This window comes from Rhinolophus sinicus, chromosome 3, assembly GCF_057876585.1.
Source record: "Rhinolophus sinicus isolate RSI-liver-muscle chromosome 3, RSI-T2T, whole genome shotgun sequence".
Taxonomy (NCBI): domain Eukaryota; kingdom Metazoa; phylum Chordata; class Mammalia; order Chiroptera; family Rhinolophidae; genus Rhinolophus; species Rhinolophus sinicus.
The window spans coordinates 137,905,399-137,918,502 of NC_142503.1; the positions used below are offsets into that span (position 1 = coordinate 137,905,399).

A 13,104-nucleotide genomic window follows, 5' to 3' on the forward strand; every position below is an offset into this window, starting at 1 on the left:
CCACAGGTGGTCTGCTGGGAAGGACGGGTGAGGGTGTGTGGATTGTACCCAAAAGCCAGCAGCGAGGCCTGATAGATGGAACATGGCAGCAGACACCAGCGCAAGGCTGCGCAGAAAAACCCAGCTCATTGCTCAGCCCGTACGGCCCGCCTCCTGCCTGCCCTCATCCTGGGGGCCAGACAGACCCAAGCAAGTCCAGGGGTGGGTCTCCATAGTCCTGGGAGCTTCAACAAAGTAATAAGCCCAGTGTACACCCTGTATTTCCAGGGCTGCTCGTACAGACCCACAGTCTTAAAATCCACACACCTAGGAAAGACTCCCAGAGCTGGCTCATGTGACAAGGTGACCCTGGCTGAAGGGATGGACCTCATTGTGATGCAGCCCAGACCTGCACTCTAGGACCAGGCTTCTGGGCTTCCTGAGGGGGACACTTCTTAGTTAGGTGGGAGCTCTCCCCAGCTTGTTTTCATGTTAAGGGACTGGGTCCCTGGGCGCAGAGGTGGGAGGAGGACACAGCTTCAGGATAGACAGGGTGTCATGCGGGGTCTCAGCTCCTGCTCCCCGCACCAGAACACAGGATGTGGTGAGGCCAAAAAGGAACACCCACGGAGCCATAGATAGGGGAGTCGGAGACACAGGAATCAGGAGCCGCTCGATCCTCAACCTGCCGTCCGCTTCTCTGCCAACCAACCTCACTTGCTAACTGCAATCCACACTTGCTAGGTCAGGCGCCATCTTCTTGCCAGCCCCCATTTTGCTGCTAGTGTAGCCATGACAGTTATATTAGTGGCCAATGCCTCACTGGTTATAGCTGACGGCCAAATAACCACAGTTGATGGCCATTTTTACTACCCGAGCCAGCACCCTTCCAAGTGAGGCCGAGAGCCTGGAAACTGCCCTCCTGGCTCTGTCCCCACACTCCACCCTACAGGGTCTCGCCTCACAATCTACGCGACAAGCATCTTCCGCAAGGGGCCCTGTGCGAGGAACCTGGAGGTGAATGCAATATACTGAACACAGCCAGGCTCTCTGGGCACAGCCAGGGTTTCTCAGGGCACCACCAGTCTTTCTGGCACAGCCAGACTTCCTGGGCTTATTAGGGTACCATCCCAGGGCACAGCCAGGGCCTCTCAGGGCACTGCCACTCTCTCTGGGCACAGCCAGGGTTTTCAGGGCACCATGCTGGATAAATAATGGCTCACAGCCAAGGTGCTTACACATTCTCGACGGCAGCCAGTCGAGACACAGGAAGCAAACACCCACCAGTTCCACCACATGGTGGTACGTTCCCAAGCAAACAGTCAAGTGGCCCATCAAATCAGGGATGGAAGGCAATTCCCCATAGATCACAGTCATTCGCCAGGGCTGTGCACCAGCCCCACAACGTGTGCCCTCTCCACAGGGCGAGGGCTCCAAGTCCTCCCCAACCTGGGGGTGAGGGACGACCTTGACCTCACCTGCATCGCCCACCGAGGACTCAGCAAGCGTTTCCTCCTGGGACTACAGGTCCTGCATCCGGGCTGCCCCAGTAAGCACTTCCCAGCCCACACGGCCGCAATGACCTTTGCTTTCTCTGGCCTGTGCTGGTTGGAGAACCGTCCACGTCTTCCCACCCCTCCACGGGGGTCCAGCTCTCCAGCAGCTGCTCCTCCTGGTCTTCCTGAGACTGAGTGTTCATACGCACAAACTGCTCCACCGCCTTTCGGAGAGCTTTGGCCAGCACCGTACCCTGCCTGCGAAACTGAGCTTTCATACATATAAACTGCTCCATCACCCCTTTGGGGATTCTGGCCGACACTGTACCCTGCTCGCTGTGCCATGTGTCATGCAGGGTGTCATGCGGGGTCTCAGCTGCTAGGGTAGCCACGGCAGTTATATTAGTGGCCAATGACTCCTGCTCCCCACATAAGAACGCAGGATATGGTGAGTCCAAAAAGGAACACCCACAGAGCCATAGATAGGGGAGTCATACCACTATAGTCTCGCTGGCGGCTGGGTTGGAGACACAGGAAGCAGGAGCCACACGATCCGCAACCTGCCGTCCGCTTCTCTGCCAACCAACTTCACTTGCTAACTGCAATCAGTCCTTGCCAGCCACCATTCGCTGCTAGCGTAGCCATGACAGTTATATTAGTGGGCAATGGCTCACTGGTTACAGCTGACGGCCAACTAGCCACAGCTGATGGCCATTTACTACCTGAGCCAGCACCTTTCCATATGAGGCCGAGAGCCTGGAAACTGCCCTCCTGGCTCTGTCCCCGCACTCCACACCTCCAGGGTCTCGCCTCACAATCTACGCGACAAGCGTCTTCCGCGAGGGGCCCTGTGCGAGGAGCCTGGAGGTGAATGCAATATCCAGGACACAGCCAGGCTCTCTGGGCACAGCCAGGGTTTCTCAGGGAACAGCCAGTCCTTCTGGGCACAGCCAGACTTCCCGGGCTTCTTAGGGTACCACCAGTCTCCCTGGACACAGCCAGGGCTCTCAGGGCACCACCAGTCTTTCTGGAACAATAGTGGTTCACAGCTAAGGTGCTTACCGGCTGGTCGAGACACAGGAAGCAAACATCCACCGGTTCCACTACATAGTGATACGTTCCCAAGCAAACAGTCAAGCGGTCCATCAAATCAGGGATGGAAGGCAATTCCCCATAGTCCACAGTTATTCGCCAGGGCTCTGCACCGGCCCCACAACGTGTGCCCTCTCCACAGGGCGAGGGCTCCAAATCCTCCCCAACCTGGGGGTGAGGACGACCTTGGCCTCACCCGCATCTCCCACCGAGGACTCAGCAAGTGTTTCCTCCTGGGACTACAAGTCCGGCATCCGGGCTGCCTTAGAAAGAACTTCCCAGCTCACACGGCTGCAACGACCTTCCCTTTCTCCGGCCTGTGCTGGTTGGAGAGCCATCCACGTCTTCCCACCCCTCCATGGGGGTCCAGCTCTCCAGAAGCTGCATGGCTTTTCCTCTGCTGGTCGGAGAACCTTCCATGTCTTCCCACCCCTCCACAGGGGTCCAGCTCTCCGGCAGCTGCTCCTCCTGGTCTTCCTGAGACTGAGTGTTCATACGTACAAACTGCTCCACCGCCTTTCGGAGAGCTTTGGCTGGCACGGTACCCTGCTCGCAAAACTGAGCTTTCATGCATATAAACTGCTCCATCACCCCTTTGGGGATTCTGGCCGACACTGGACCCTGCTTGCTGCACCATGTGTCATGCAGGGTGTCATGTGGGGTCTTTGGTCCCGCTCCCCGCATAAGAACACAGGATATGGTGAGGCCAAAAAGGAACACCCACGGAGCCATAGATAGGGGAGTCATACCACTATAGTCTCGCTGGCAGCTGGGTTGGAGACACAGGAAGCAGGAGCCATATGATCTGCAATCCACCGGCCGCTTCTCTGCCAACCACCAACCAACCAACCAACCCCTTGCTAACTGCAATCCGCCCTTGCTAACCCCTATTTGCTGCTAGCGTAGCCACGGCAGTTATATTAGTGGCCAATGCCTCACTGGTTACAGCTGACGGCCAACTAGCCACAGCTGATGGCCATCTACTATCCGAGCCAGCATCTTTCCACGTGAGGCCAAGCCTGGAAACTGCTCTCTGGAACTCTGTCCTCACACAGGGCATGAGTCACAACTTCAGGTTGGACCCAAGTTGTTAATGAGCTTGAAGCCTTCACTTTTAAGATTCAAATCCCACACCCTCAGGTAAGGGACAGGTGAGGAGGGACAGAAAGGCTGTGGGCATCCTTCAATATGAAATGTTGTTTCTTCAGGGATTGGATTGAAAATGGGTGGAAAGGAAGCATGTTGGGGACAGAATAGACAGAGGGTTCCGATTCACAACTTAACACACTTTTCAAGAGGGCACTAGCCCATCACATCTGGGCAAAGCTGTGCAAGAATCTGAGTTGTCAGCCTCCCCGAGGCAGCCACTACTGACCTTTGGCAAGGCTCTCGCAGTAGTCACCAGGGGCCTTGCTGAATAACAACTGGAATGGATCCATCCTAGTGGGCTTGTTGACCAGAAGCCAGTGGTGACAACAGGGCAGGGTTCATTAGGAAACTGACACTGGCTTGTTCTGAGGTCTTGGTCAAGTTTGCCAGCAAGAAAAACAGGACCCAGGATATGACAGCGGTACTACTGGAGATGAACAGCATGAAAAGGCTGACCCTGTGAGTGAGCAGCAGCTGCCCACCAGCCAGCCACCCTCATCAAGGGTGTGCAGGGTGAGCCAAGGCTCGGAGGCCACCCTGCCAGGGAACGGCACGAGCCCTGTTCAAAGGTGACGCAAGAGCATATCCGTGTTGTAGCTCAATCAGAGAAACACCAACTGCTAGTCTAGGCTGGGCACTCACTCTTTCCAACTGACCAGAGAGCTACGTTTTCAAAACCTGGAATCTTTGGAATCCCTAGTAACGTATCTCAGTTTTCTTTCACGTTTCTTACAAGTACAGCTCATCTTGAGAACACCAAGTTCCTTTCGGTTTGTTAGTACAGCAGGTCCTCAAATAACATCGTTCATTATAAGGTTGATGAGAAAAACCTGATTCCCAGGACCAGTGTGTGGATTGCACGGTCTCTCCATGTCTGTGTAGGTTTTCTCTGGTTTCCTCCCACATCCCAAAGATGTGTACAACAGCTGGACTGGCATATCTACATTGTCCCAGCCTGAGTGTGTGCCCCTGCGATGGAAGGGTGTCCTGTCCAGGCTCGGGTCCCCCGCTTGTGTCCTGAGCTACTGGGACAGGCTCCAGCCACCCGAGACGCTGAACTGGAAAGCAAAAATAATTTTACTGGTTTTTATTAATCTGTATTAAATGTATATGTAGCTTATATTTATTTCAATGTTTACTATTAGAAGGATTCTGGGTCTCTATTTAGAAGTTTGGTGATGTTTTTGTGACCAGAAGTATGCTGTAGGAACTTAAGTCATTTATATCGATTAGCATACGGTAAAATTGGTTTCCTATATTCATTTCGCTTAACGTTGCACTTTCCAGGAATCTATTGACAACGTTGAGTGAGGACTTACTGTATTTCCGCTGGCTTGAATGATCCTCAGAGTGTACTGGCACTGCAAACGCGCGGCTCCTGGGGTTTATATACATGTATTTGTTCACATATCAGTTTTAGAAACTGGGACCATGAAATTGCGACTGGTTGGCGATTTTACATACTGCACACGACCAGGATCGTCTCTCCCTTGTGTGGAGCATGAACCCGTCAGTATTACTACAGTGTAACTGCCTGATGGTAAAACAGGCCAAGCTGCCCACACCGAAGTCCTGGCTTTTAGGTCCTGAATCGTACGTAACAAGCCCAGACTGAGGCCTTGGCCTTGCATGAGGCGCTTGGTAAAGCCTCCTCGCTGATGGATGGAGGCAGATTTCTCACCTCAGTTTAAGGAGCCACTAAGGAAACCCGCCGAGAAATGTGCTCCTCCCACGGACCACCCCTCTGACCACACATCCCACCAAGAGCCCTGTACACCCCCCAAGGAGGGGCAGCTGCAAAGACCACAGGCACTCCAATTTACATAAAATTATCTCACTCCATTTTATTTAAGATTTTTTTCTCCAGTTAGTAAAAGAAAGATGTGTCTCTCTTTATACATATGTACAAGTTCAGTTATAAAAATAGCACATTCAAAGAGAAAAAAGGCTTGGCATTTTTCTGCTTCCCTCTAAACAGCATCTGTACACAGGAGTTTGAGTTTGGGCAGGGGAATCTTAATGATTTAAATTAAATGATTCCCCTACCACTCCTACTCCCAAAAAAAGTTTTAAAAATCAATCTATCTAAACTCAATTCCGCGATTTTCAGGTGTGCAAATTAGAGGCTGGCCCGCCCGGAAGCACCTGCTCCACCAAGGACATCAGGCTGGGGGACAGGCAGAAACACCTCCCATGCAAACACCACCCCTTTGCCTCTCTTGGAGGGAAGCAAGCTCAGGCTGGTGGGGCTGGGAGGCTCGGTGCTGAGCTTGCCCTCTTTCCATCCTCTCCTCCTCACTCCTGCTGTCCCTTCCTTTCTCAGTGCAATACAGACAGTGCATACAGCCAAGCAGGGGGCTGAAGGGCGAGGGTGGGGAGACTGTGCATTCAGGAAGGGCAAGGGGAGTCTGTAAGAGGGCAGTGAGGACGTCCTGCTGACTGAGGTGGCTCCTGGTCTCTTACTGGCTTCTAGGAGTCCCAAGGTGGGAACTGCTGCTACTGTTGCTGGTGGGACCTGAAGGTTCTCTGGTGTGAACCATGCAGGACAGGGGAGGAAATGCTGGGCAAACACGGTCTCCAGGCATGCTTCCTCCAGCCTTCTGTCACCCCCAAAGCCACGACCTTCTTTTGCACTCACTGCTTTCTTCATCGGTGACACTGACAAATGGGGTTTGGAGACCTGGGGAGCTGCCCAAAGACTGAGGGTACCAGGTACATGATTTCCTCCCTTCCGAGCCCTCTAGGAAATCTCAGCCCTAAGGGAAGGCTCCCTGTGGAAGGCTCTTCACAGCACTGTGGAACCTTTGCAAGGGACATGGCCAGAGCTGGAGAGCGGAAGGGGGATGGAGTGTGCCTGAGCGTCTACCTGGGGTATACGCCAGGCCCTTCCCCGGGAGCACGAGCTGTAAGACGCAGCTATCAAATTCATCTGAGATGCTGCGGGGCTCATCTCTATTCTCGGGCCTCCTTCCCACAGGCAACCCCGGAGCACGACTCAAGACACAGGTGGTGAAAGTGCTCGCACTAACACCTGCCTGTCCTTCCTTTGCTGCAACTGGTCACCTCTGCCCCCTGACCCGGTACATAAGATGCTGCACTGGGCAAGCCAAACAAGACCACCTGCAGGCTAGGATGCCAGCCCCCGGTTTGGTTAAAGGAAGCTGGAGGGCCCAGGTGGTTACCGTCCTCCAGAGGGGTGGGTGCCTTTGCCCTGTTTCCGGACCAGGGAGTCTGGGGCTAGGCTGCTGGTCAAGTGGAGGCTCTTGGGAGTCCCAGGAACATTATTTCCTTTGCTCAAAGGGGAACTCAAGGGAGAAGAGGCGCTTGAAGGTCCAAAGTCAGCAAGGCCAGCAGGCCGAACAAGGGACGTCTGCAGAGGACTGCTGGCAGATATTCCTGTGGGCGTGGAGAGAGAGACAAGAGGAAAGTAAGCAGCAGTCGTGCTGAGCTGCTGGAACCTGACCTTGGTTACTGGAGTCTGCGCTGGAGGTGAGGTCGTGGGGAACCTTCCCACAACCTCTTCTGAGCACATCTGCTTACTCCTGTCAACTGTCCATTCAGTAAGAGGGATGTATTTTTAAGAGAAATCTGACACCGACCCAGCCCTCTTCACGTTACGTCATCTACAAGGAGTAAGACGTCACCTGGGTGCTCCAGGGAAGAGCACGTTACATGTGGGGTGAGGGATGAGCTGTAACTTACTAGGCATTAATAAGTATTTTCTTCCATATTCCTTCTTTCTACACCATTTGTGATTAGCTGCTTAATTTTAGACGATGTCCTTTACTCGTCTGGCCAGAGGGCACAAGGCGGCCCAATCTAGCTGCGTCTAGACTCATGCGGTTCTCCTGGCACCAGACGTGGCCACCCCTGTTCTCTAAGCCTTGCCACTTCAAGGACCCAGTTAAAATCTCCCGCCTTTAGTGATGGCTTCCTGGGCAACAGTGAACTCTCTTTTTTCCTTGTATGAGCCAAATCCACTTACAGCTGGTAACATACTGTCTCATACGATGCCTCAATTGTTTCTTGTGTACTGGTTTTACTTTCTTAAAAAGAATTTTCGGTGCTTGGTGGGCAGACACCTGTCTCTTTTCAGCCACAGTGGAACTGCAGGTAGTCTCTGAAGCAGCTCTTTTCCTTCTTTCCTGTACCGTTATCCAGCATTGCTGCTTTTTCTTGTGGCACGCTACCCCGCTGCCTCCTCCGCCCCTCCTGCCCCCTTTCAGGCCAGGTCTCCAGGAGGAAGCCCCATGATGCCTTGCTCTGCCTATTTGTGGGTGAGACCCCACGGAAGCCTTGACTACTGGCAATGCTGCTGTTTTCCAAAGATGTGATGAGGGTTCAAAAACACTGGCCTCGGCTATTATTCTTCACGTTTGTTGAATGAACAAACAAATGAAAGTTGAGATTGCTACAGCAGCAGAAAGGGGAAGTGAACTAGTATTTACTGAGCACTCTCTATTCAATAATACCTTCCTTGCTACAATAACCCCATGAGTTAAATACTGAGCCCATGTTTTGAATGGGGAGAGAGGTCTGTAAACGGGGCGCCCCTTCTACCCCTCTTGGATGTCCTACATTCCATTGCTACAACTATCGTCCACCTGTCAGGGTCACAACAGCCACTCCCTTCTCACACTTACCAGAGCCCACTGTCATACGCCTGACAAGCTCTTGCCCATCAAGTCCTGCCATGTCCTTCCAAACTTGGCTTCCACTGCTGTTCATTAGCACGGCCTGACTAACCTGCGTGGTGACCCCCAATAGGCCTTGGTCACTGCCAACTCTGTTGCCAGTACAAATCAATCGTTAGCCTCCTTTCTGAGTTACAGTCTGGGCACTTGGTCATCAGGTCCATGGTTCCTCCTTTTTCTGATCTACAGCCTCAATGAAAATCTCACTCCCTCTTTTTTCACTCAATACACATATATTGCCTTGTCTCGCTGTTAAACATACTCCACATAGAGCTTCCCCTTTTTACTTCTATTACACACTTGAGAGCAGGGTCCGTGTGTTATGTACACAGCAGGTGCTTAAAATCTAAGGTGATGGATCACATAACTGGGTAAATGTTAACTATGCTAGCCCGAGACTACTGAAAAATGGGTCTCGGGAAATGTAATTACTGAAATATGGATCTTGGGAAAAAATCAGTTCTCAAAGCAGGAAAAATTCTGACTGTTGAAAGGAGTATAGTCCAGAAATTCAGCTCTCTCCTTCCACAGCTATTTCACCTTGAAGGCGGCTCTGTACTAAGTCACAAGGACAAAGGGAGGTCAGGACTGCTCAATGCAGAAACAGAACCCAACATGGGCTCTGGGAAGGAGCTTCCTGGGCTGGGGGTGTCCTACCTGGTCTACCCAGCAGAACACTCAGTGGGCTCTCCCTGACCGGAAAGGAGCCTGCGGCCCCATGGGGCCTTGTACCTTTAGACACGTTGTACCCGTATGCAGCATAGGCGGCTGCGGAGGCTGCTGCAGCCCCTGCTTTGGCTCCTGCCATTGCGGCAGCACTGCCCGCGGTGGACTTCCGGCTCCGGCCTTTCCCTGCTCCTTTGGCTGTGCTTCCTGAACCTTTGGGGCGGCCTCGGCTTCGGGCTGAGTGACCACGTCCTGCGGTTGGCATTTCCTGAATGGAAATTCCTGTGGGAATAAGCGGGCCAAGAGGGGGAAAAAAAAATCAATCTCTTCATGTTAACAGAATCTTCTCCTGACAGGGTAGGTTAAGGGTGTTTGTTTCAGGGCTTTCAGGGAGGTCTAGGTCCCCATTTAATGGCTGGGCCATGGAGTCATACCAAGTTAGTCACAATTCTAAACAGAATAACCCGACTCCTCAAGCTGTTTTCTTTCTAGAAGAGTGGTTCCATTACTCCTGAATTTCTTCTCTAAATGGGGTCATTACTAATGAACCCCAGGGACTGGCTACCTGAGACCCACCTGCAAACTCCAGTGTGCGCCTGCCTCCGAGAGTCAACTTTTACTCCCATTCTAAACCTCGAGTACCTTGAGAAATAGCAGCCACACAGGCCCCACAGAACCAAGTGAGGGAAGGCCCAGAAAAGCTAATTTTAATTAAAAACTAGCAAAAATAAGGTGAAATATGAAAGACCAGGTGACTATAAAACAAAGAAGTTTGAAATCTTTGTATAGTTCTCACTTTGCTTTCCCTAAAGCTTCCCTTTCTCCCTTTCACTTAACAGGGCTAATTCTGAGCCTCCAAATTCTTTTTGTTCCACTCCATTCTTCTTTAAAGGAAACACAAATGCCATGATTCTAGAATAAACCAGGATCTCATCCACCGCCAAACCAATGCCTTTTCTGACGCAGGGGACCAGGCCCAAGGTGCATGGGACAGCAGCAGCACTTACCGTTCACGGTGTCCGAGACAGACCCCGTTATGGAAGCGGGAGAGTTGGTGGCTCGAGACTGAGGGGCTGAAGAGGCCGGGTCATCCACGATGACCAGCATGTCATTGCTGCTCTCATCGGGGGGAATGGAGCCGGTGTGCAGCTCACTGCTGATGGAGATCTAGAGGGAGGGTAGAAACCACCACTGCTTGTACCCACAGCCCGTGGCCCTGTGCCCACGTGAGGGCGGCTCCTCAGGTCTTGCCACTGCTTCCCTCCTGAGGGTGAGACCCCTGCTTTGGCTCCAGAGAAGCCAGCCTGTCCTCATTTCTTTTCCTTATGGATTCCATGTGCAACTCCCTTCTCCAAGGCAGGGGACTCCAGGAGAAACAATGGCCACCCGGTCAGGGCAGTCCCACTGCTGCGATGAAGGCATCTAAAGGGAGTCTCACCTCACTGAACGGGCTGGGCATGGCCGAGTCCACGCTAATGAAGGAGTCGTCCCCATCAGCAGACAGGTTGGAGTTATCAGCCGAGGGAACAAATGGAATCACCAAGTTCACGCCCTCCTTTCTCCTTTTCCCATCCAATTCGTCTTCCTTTTTCTTCTGGGAACACACAAATCAAGAAATACGGACAAAGCATGAGGATAGGCACCGAAAGAAGAGTGGGCGTGGAAAAGAAAGTGATGACAGAAATTTGACTGTAAACTTCTAGATTTCACTTTTTTCAATTAGTGTATTTTTAAGGAAGAAAAAAACTCCTAAGGAAGGAGGAAGGAGGAAAGGGATGTCTTAAGAGTTCAGGTATATTCTACCACAATAATACAGAGCTGAAAGGCAGGCCAGCCACACCGAGCCGAAGCTGCACCAGGCCTCCTCCTCACGTGGCCAAGTGCACAGCCAGCTTCTGCACGTCCCCGCGGCAGCACGTAGCAGGGCTGAACTGACGCGGTCCCACAAGAGGGAGGGCCGATGCCTGTAGCACATTTTTTGTACATCTGTTTTTACTCTGCCTTCTTTTTAAATATACATGAGAAAGAATGTTCTCATCATACGCAAGGAATAATGATGGGTTTTTGTCATTTTTTGGTCATCATTCCCTCAATTTACATGTAAACGTTTATGGGCTGAGTGACTGAGCTACACTAAGCAGTTTCTAGAACCAAGTTCAGTAGGGCTTTGTCAAGATTAGGGACCTGGAATCACAGAATGTATCTGGAAAATTCTGGGAATCACATCCACTCACTGTACCTAATTTATTTGTTTCGACACCTACATTAAGATCGATATGGTATGTCTTTGTGTAGTTTACATTATCACTGGGTATTTATCTGAAACTTTTACGCTCAGAGTAGAGATGACGTCTGATGTGAACTCAGTAAACCTTACAATGTCCTGTATGAGAAAACCACCTTTTCTTCTAAATGTTAAAGCTATTTTAATCTAAATCGTAGTAAGTAATGGGTTAGAGATTTGACCCTGAGATCCTGAGAACCTGAGGAACTGGGTATTGATGGCAGCCCAGGCTAGGAGGACATGATCCTTCATTCCGGGGATTTTTCAGCTTTTTAACTACAGTGAGCACCAGGGGCATCCTTCAGAAAGAGTTCCGCTTAGCAGAAGGGACATACAGAGATGCCAGAAGCATAGGTGACTAATTTGTTTAAGAGCAGGGGCCAAACCAGGGCTGGGAGGGGCAGGGTAGCACAATCCAAAGGTAAACCAAACCCACCAGGAAAAATTAGGAAGCACTTTCTGGAAGGTAGTAAATTGGTTCCAAAACAACAGTCCTTGGACATATAATAAGTCTGGGAAATTAGAACTAATGGGTTGACTCCTGAAATAAGACCAAATCCTAAAGGCCTCACTTCTGATTTACATGTCAATAAAGACCAGGGGTAAGGATTACTGACACAATATTTTAGTAGAAACAGCAAGACAGGAAGAAATGTTGGGGAACTACATCTCACTTTGCAGGTAGTCTAGTGGGCTCAAGCAGGAAATGTCAGAAGGGAGACAAAAAACAGCTCAAATCCTTGGCATGAATTGGAGAAAGAGAGATGTACAGACTGGCCAGTGATTTCTTTTTCCAGTGGTGGATGACACTGAATAGTACACTAGCAGAATCATGGTAGAGAGATTGGATCTAATGACCTCTTGCCCTTTCTAAGATTCTATGGAATCTAATAATGTAAATACATCCATTTTACCCATATTTAGCCTTATGATTTATAACATCCCGACAAATGGTTTTCATAATCATGTGACCACAGACAGGTGGGTCTGTGTAGGGAGTACAGGTCTACCAAGGCTTCGTTTCGCCTGATCCAGCGTCCAGAAGCACAGAACTGCTGCTTATCACACACAGCTGGAGCTGGATTACCAACCAGTAACCAAGACGACAAGCCATGTACCGCGAAGCCTTTTCTGTAAGCACCTCCCTGCCCCCGCCGGTCCTTGTCAGCCACCCCAAGTTTGAGGTACCTTCTCTGCATACTTTTCCCTCTTGCGCTTGCGCTCTTTGACTCGGTTGGTTTCTTCCTGCTGCCGTTTCTCTTCCTGCCGCAGTCTTACTATCAAGAAAAAAAAAATCGGATGAAGTATCTGCGCAATCGTAATCCTCTTCTCTGAAATTAAAGTGGCCACATCCTTTGATATTTATGTTCCAAAGTATGATTTTTTATCTGCCCTAGGCAGACAACCGGTGGTTTTCTAACTGGAGAAGGAACAGAGTTCTTGGATTCTTAACAGTTTTGGAATTCAAACCATGACTGTGTAATTACCATGGGTCTTTCATTGTCTTTATTTTTTGCAATGATATTTCTCATTGCACAGACCAAGTGTGGCTGTAGAGCCCCAAAAGATTTTCAGAAGGCGGCAGCAGATGTGAGCACTGTAAGAAAGGAGCTTCATCCTATTTTCTGACGTGACGCGTGGAAGCTCAGCTCAGAGGCTCACAGGGTGAGTCGGAAACCCATGGTTCTCAAAAGCCAGAAACACATGGGAGAAGGGTTTGTATTTTACAGCAATGTGCGCTTTC

The 13,104-nt window shown here is 50.9% G+C and overlaps 1 protein-coding gene across 2 annotated transcripts in view; it reads right to left on the reverse strand.

Moving 5' to 3' along the window:
• Window positions 1-5,534: 5,534 nt before the first annotated feature.
• The window catches only part of INO80 (INO80 complex ATPase subunit), a 116,893-nt gene continuing 109,323 nt past the window's right edge, over window positions 5,535-13,104 (reverse strand). Inside the window, exons 32-36 of one of the 2 annotated variants that reach the window (XM_074327899.2) lie at window positions 12,549-12,637; window positions 10,515-10,667; window positions 10,084-10,243; window positions 9,143-9,358; window positions 5,535-7,112 (exon numbers count right to left, since the gene is read on the reverse strand). In XM_074327899.2, coding sequence (XP_074184000.1) covers window positions 6,895-7,112; window positions 9,143-9,358; window positions 10,084-10,243; window positions 10,515-10,667; window positions 12,549-12,637 — 836 coding nt within the window. In that variant the 3' untranslated portion in view covers window positions 5,535-6,894. Of the gene's footprint in view, window positions 7,113-9,142; window positions 9,359-10,083; window positions 10,244-10,514; window positions 10,671-12,548; window positions 12,638-13,104 lie in introns of both variants that reach the window. The other variant, XM_074327898.2, reaches the window with a different exon arrangement.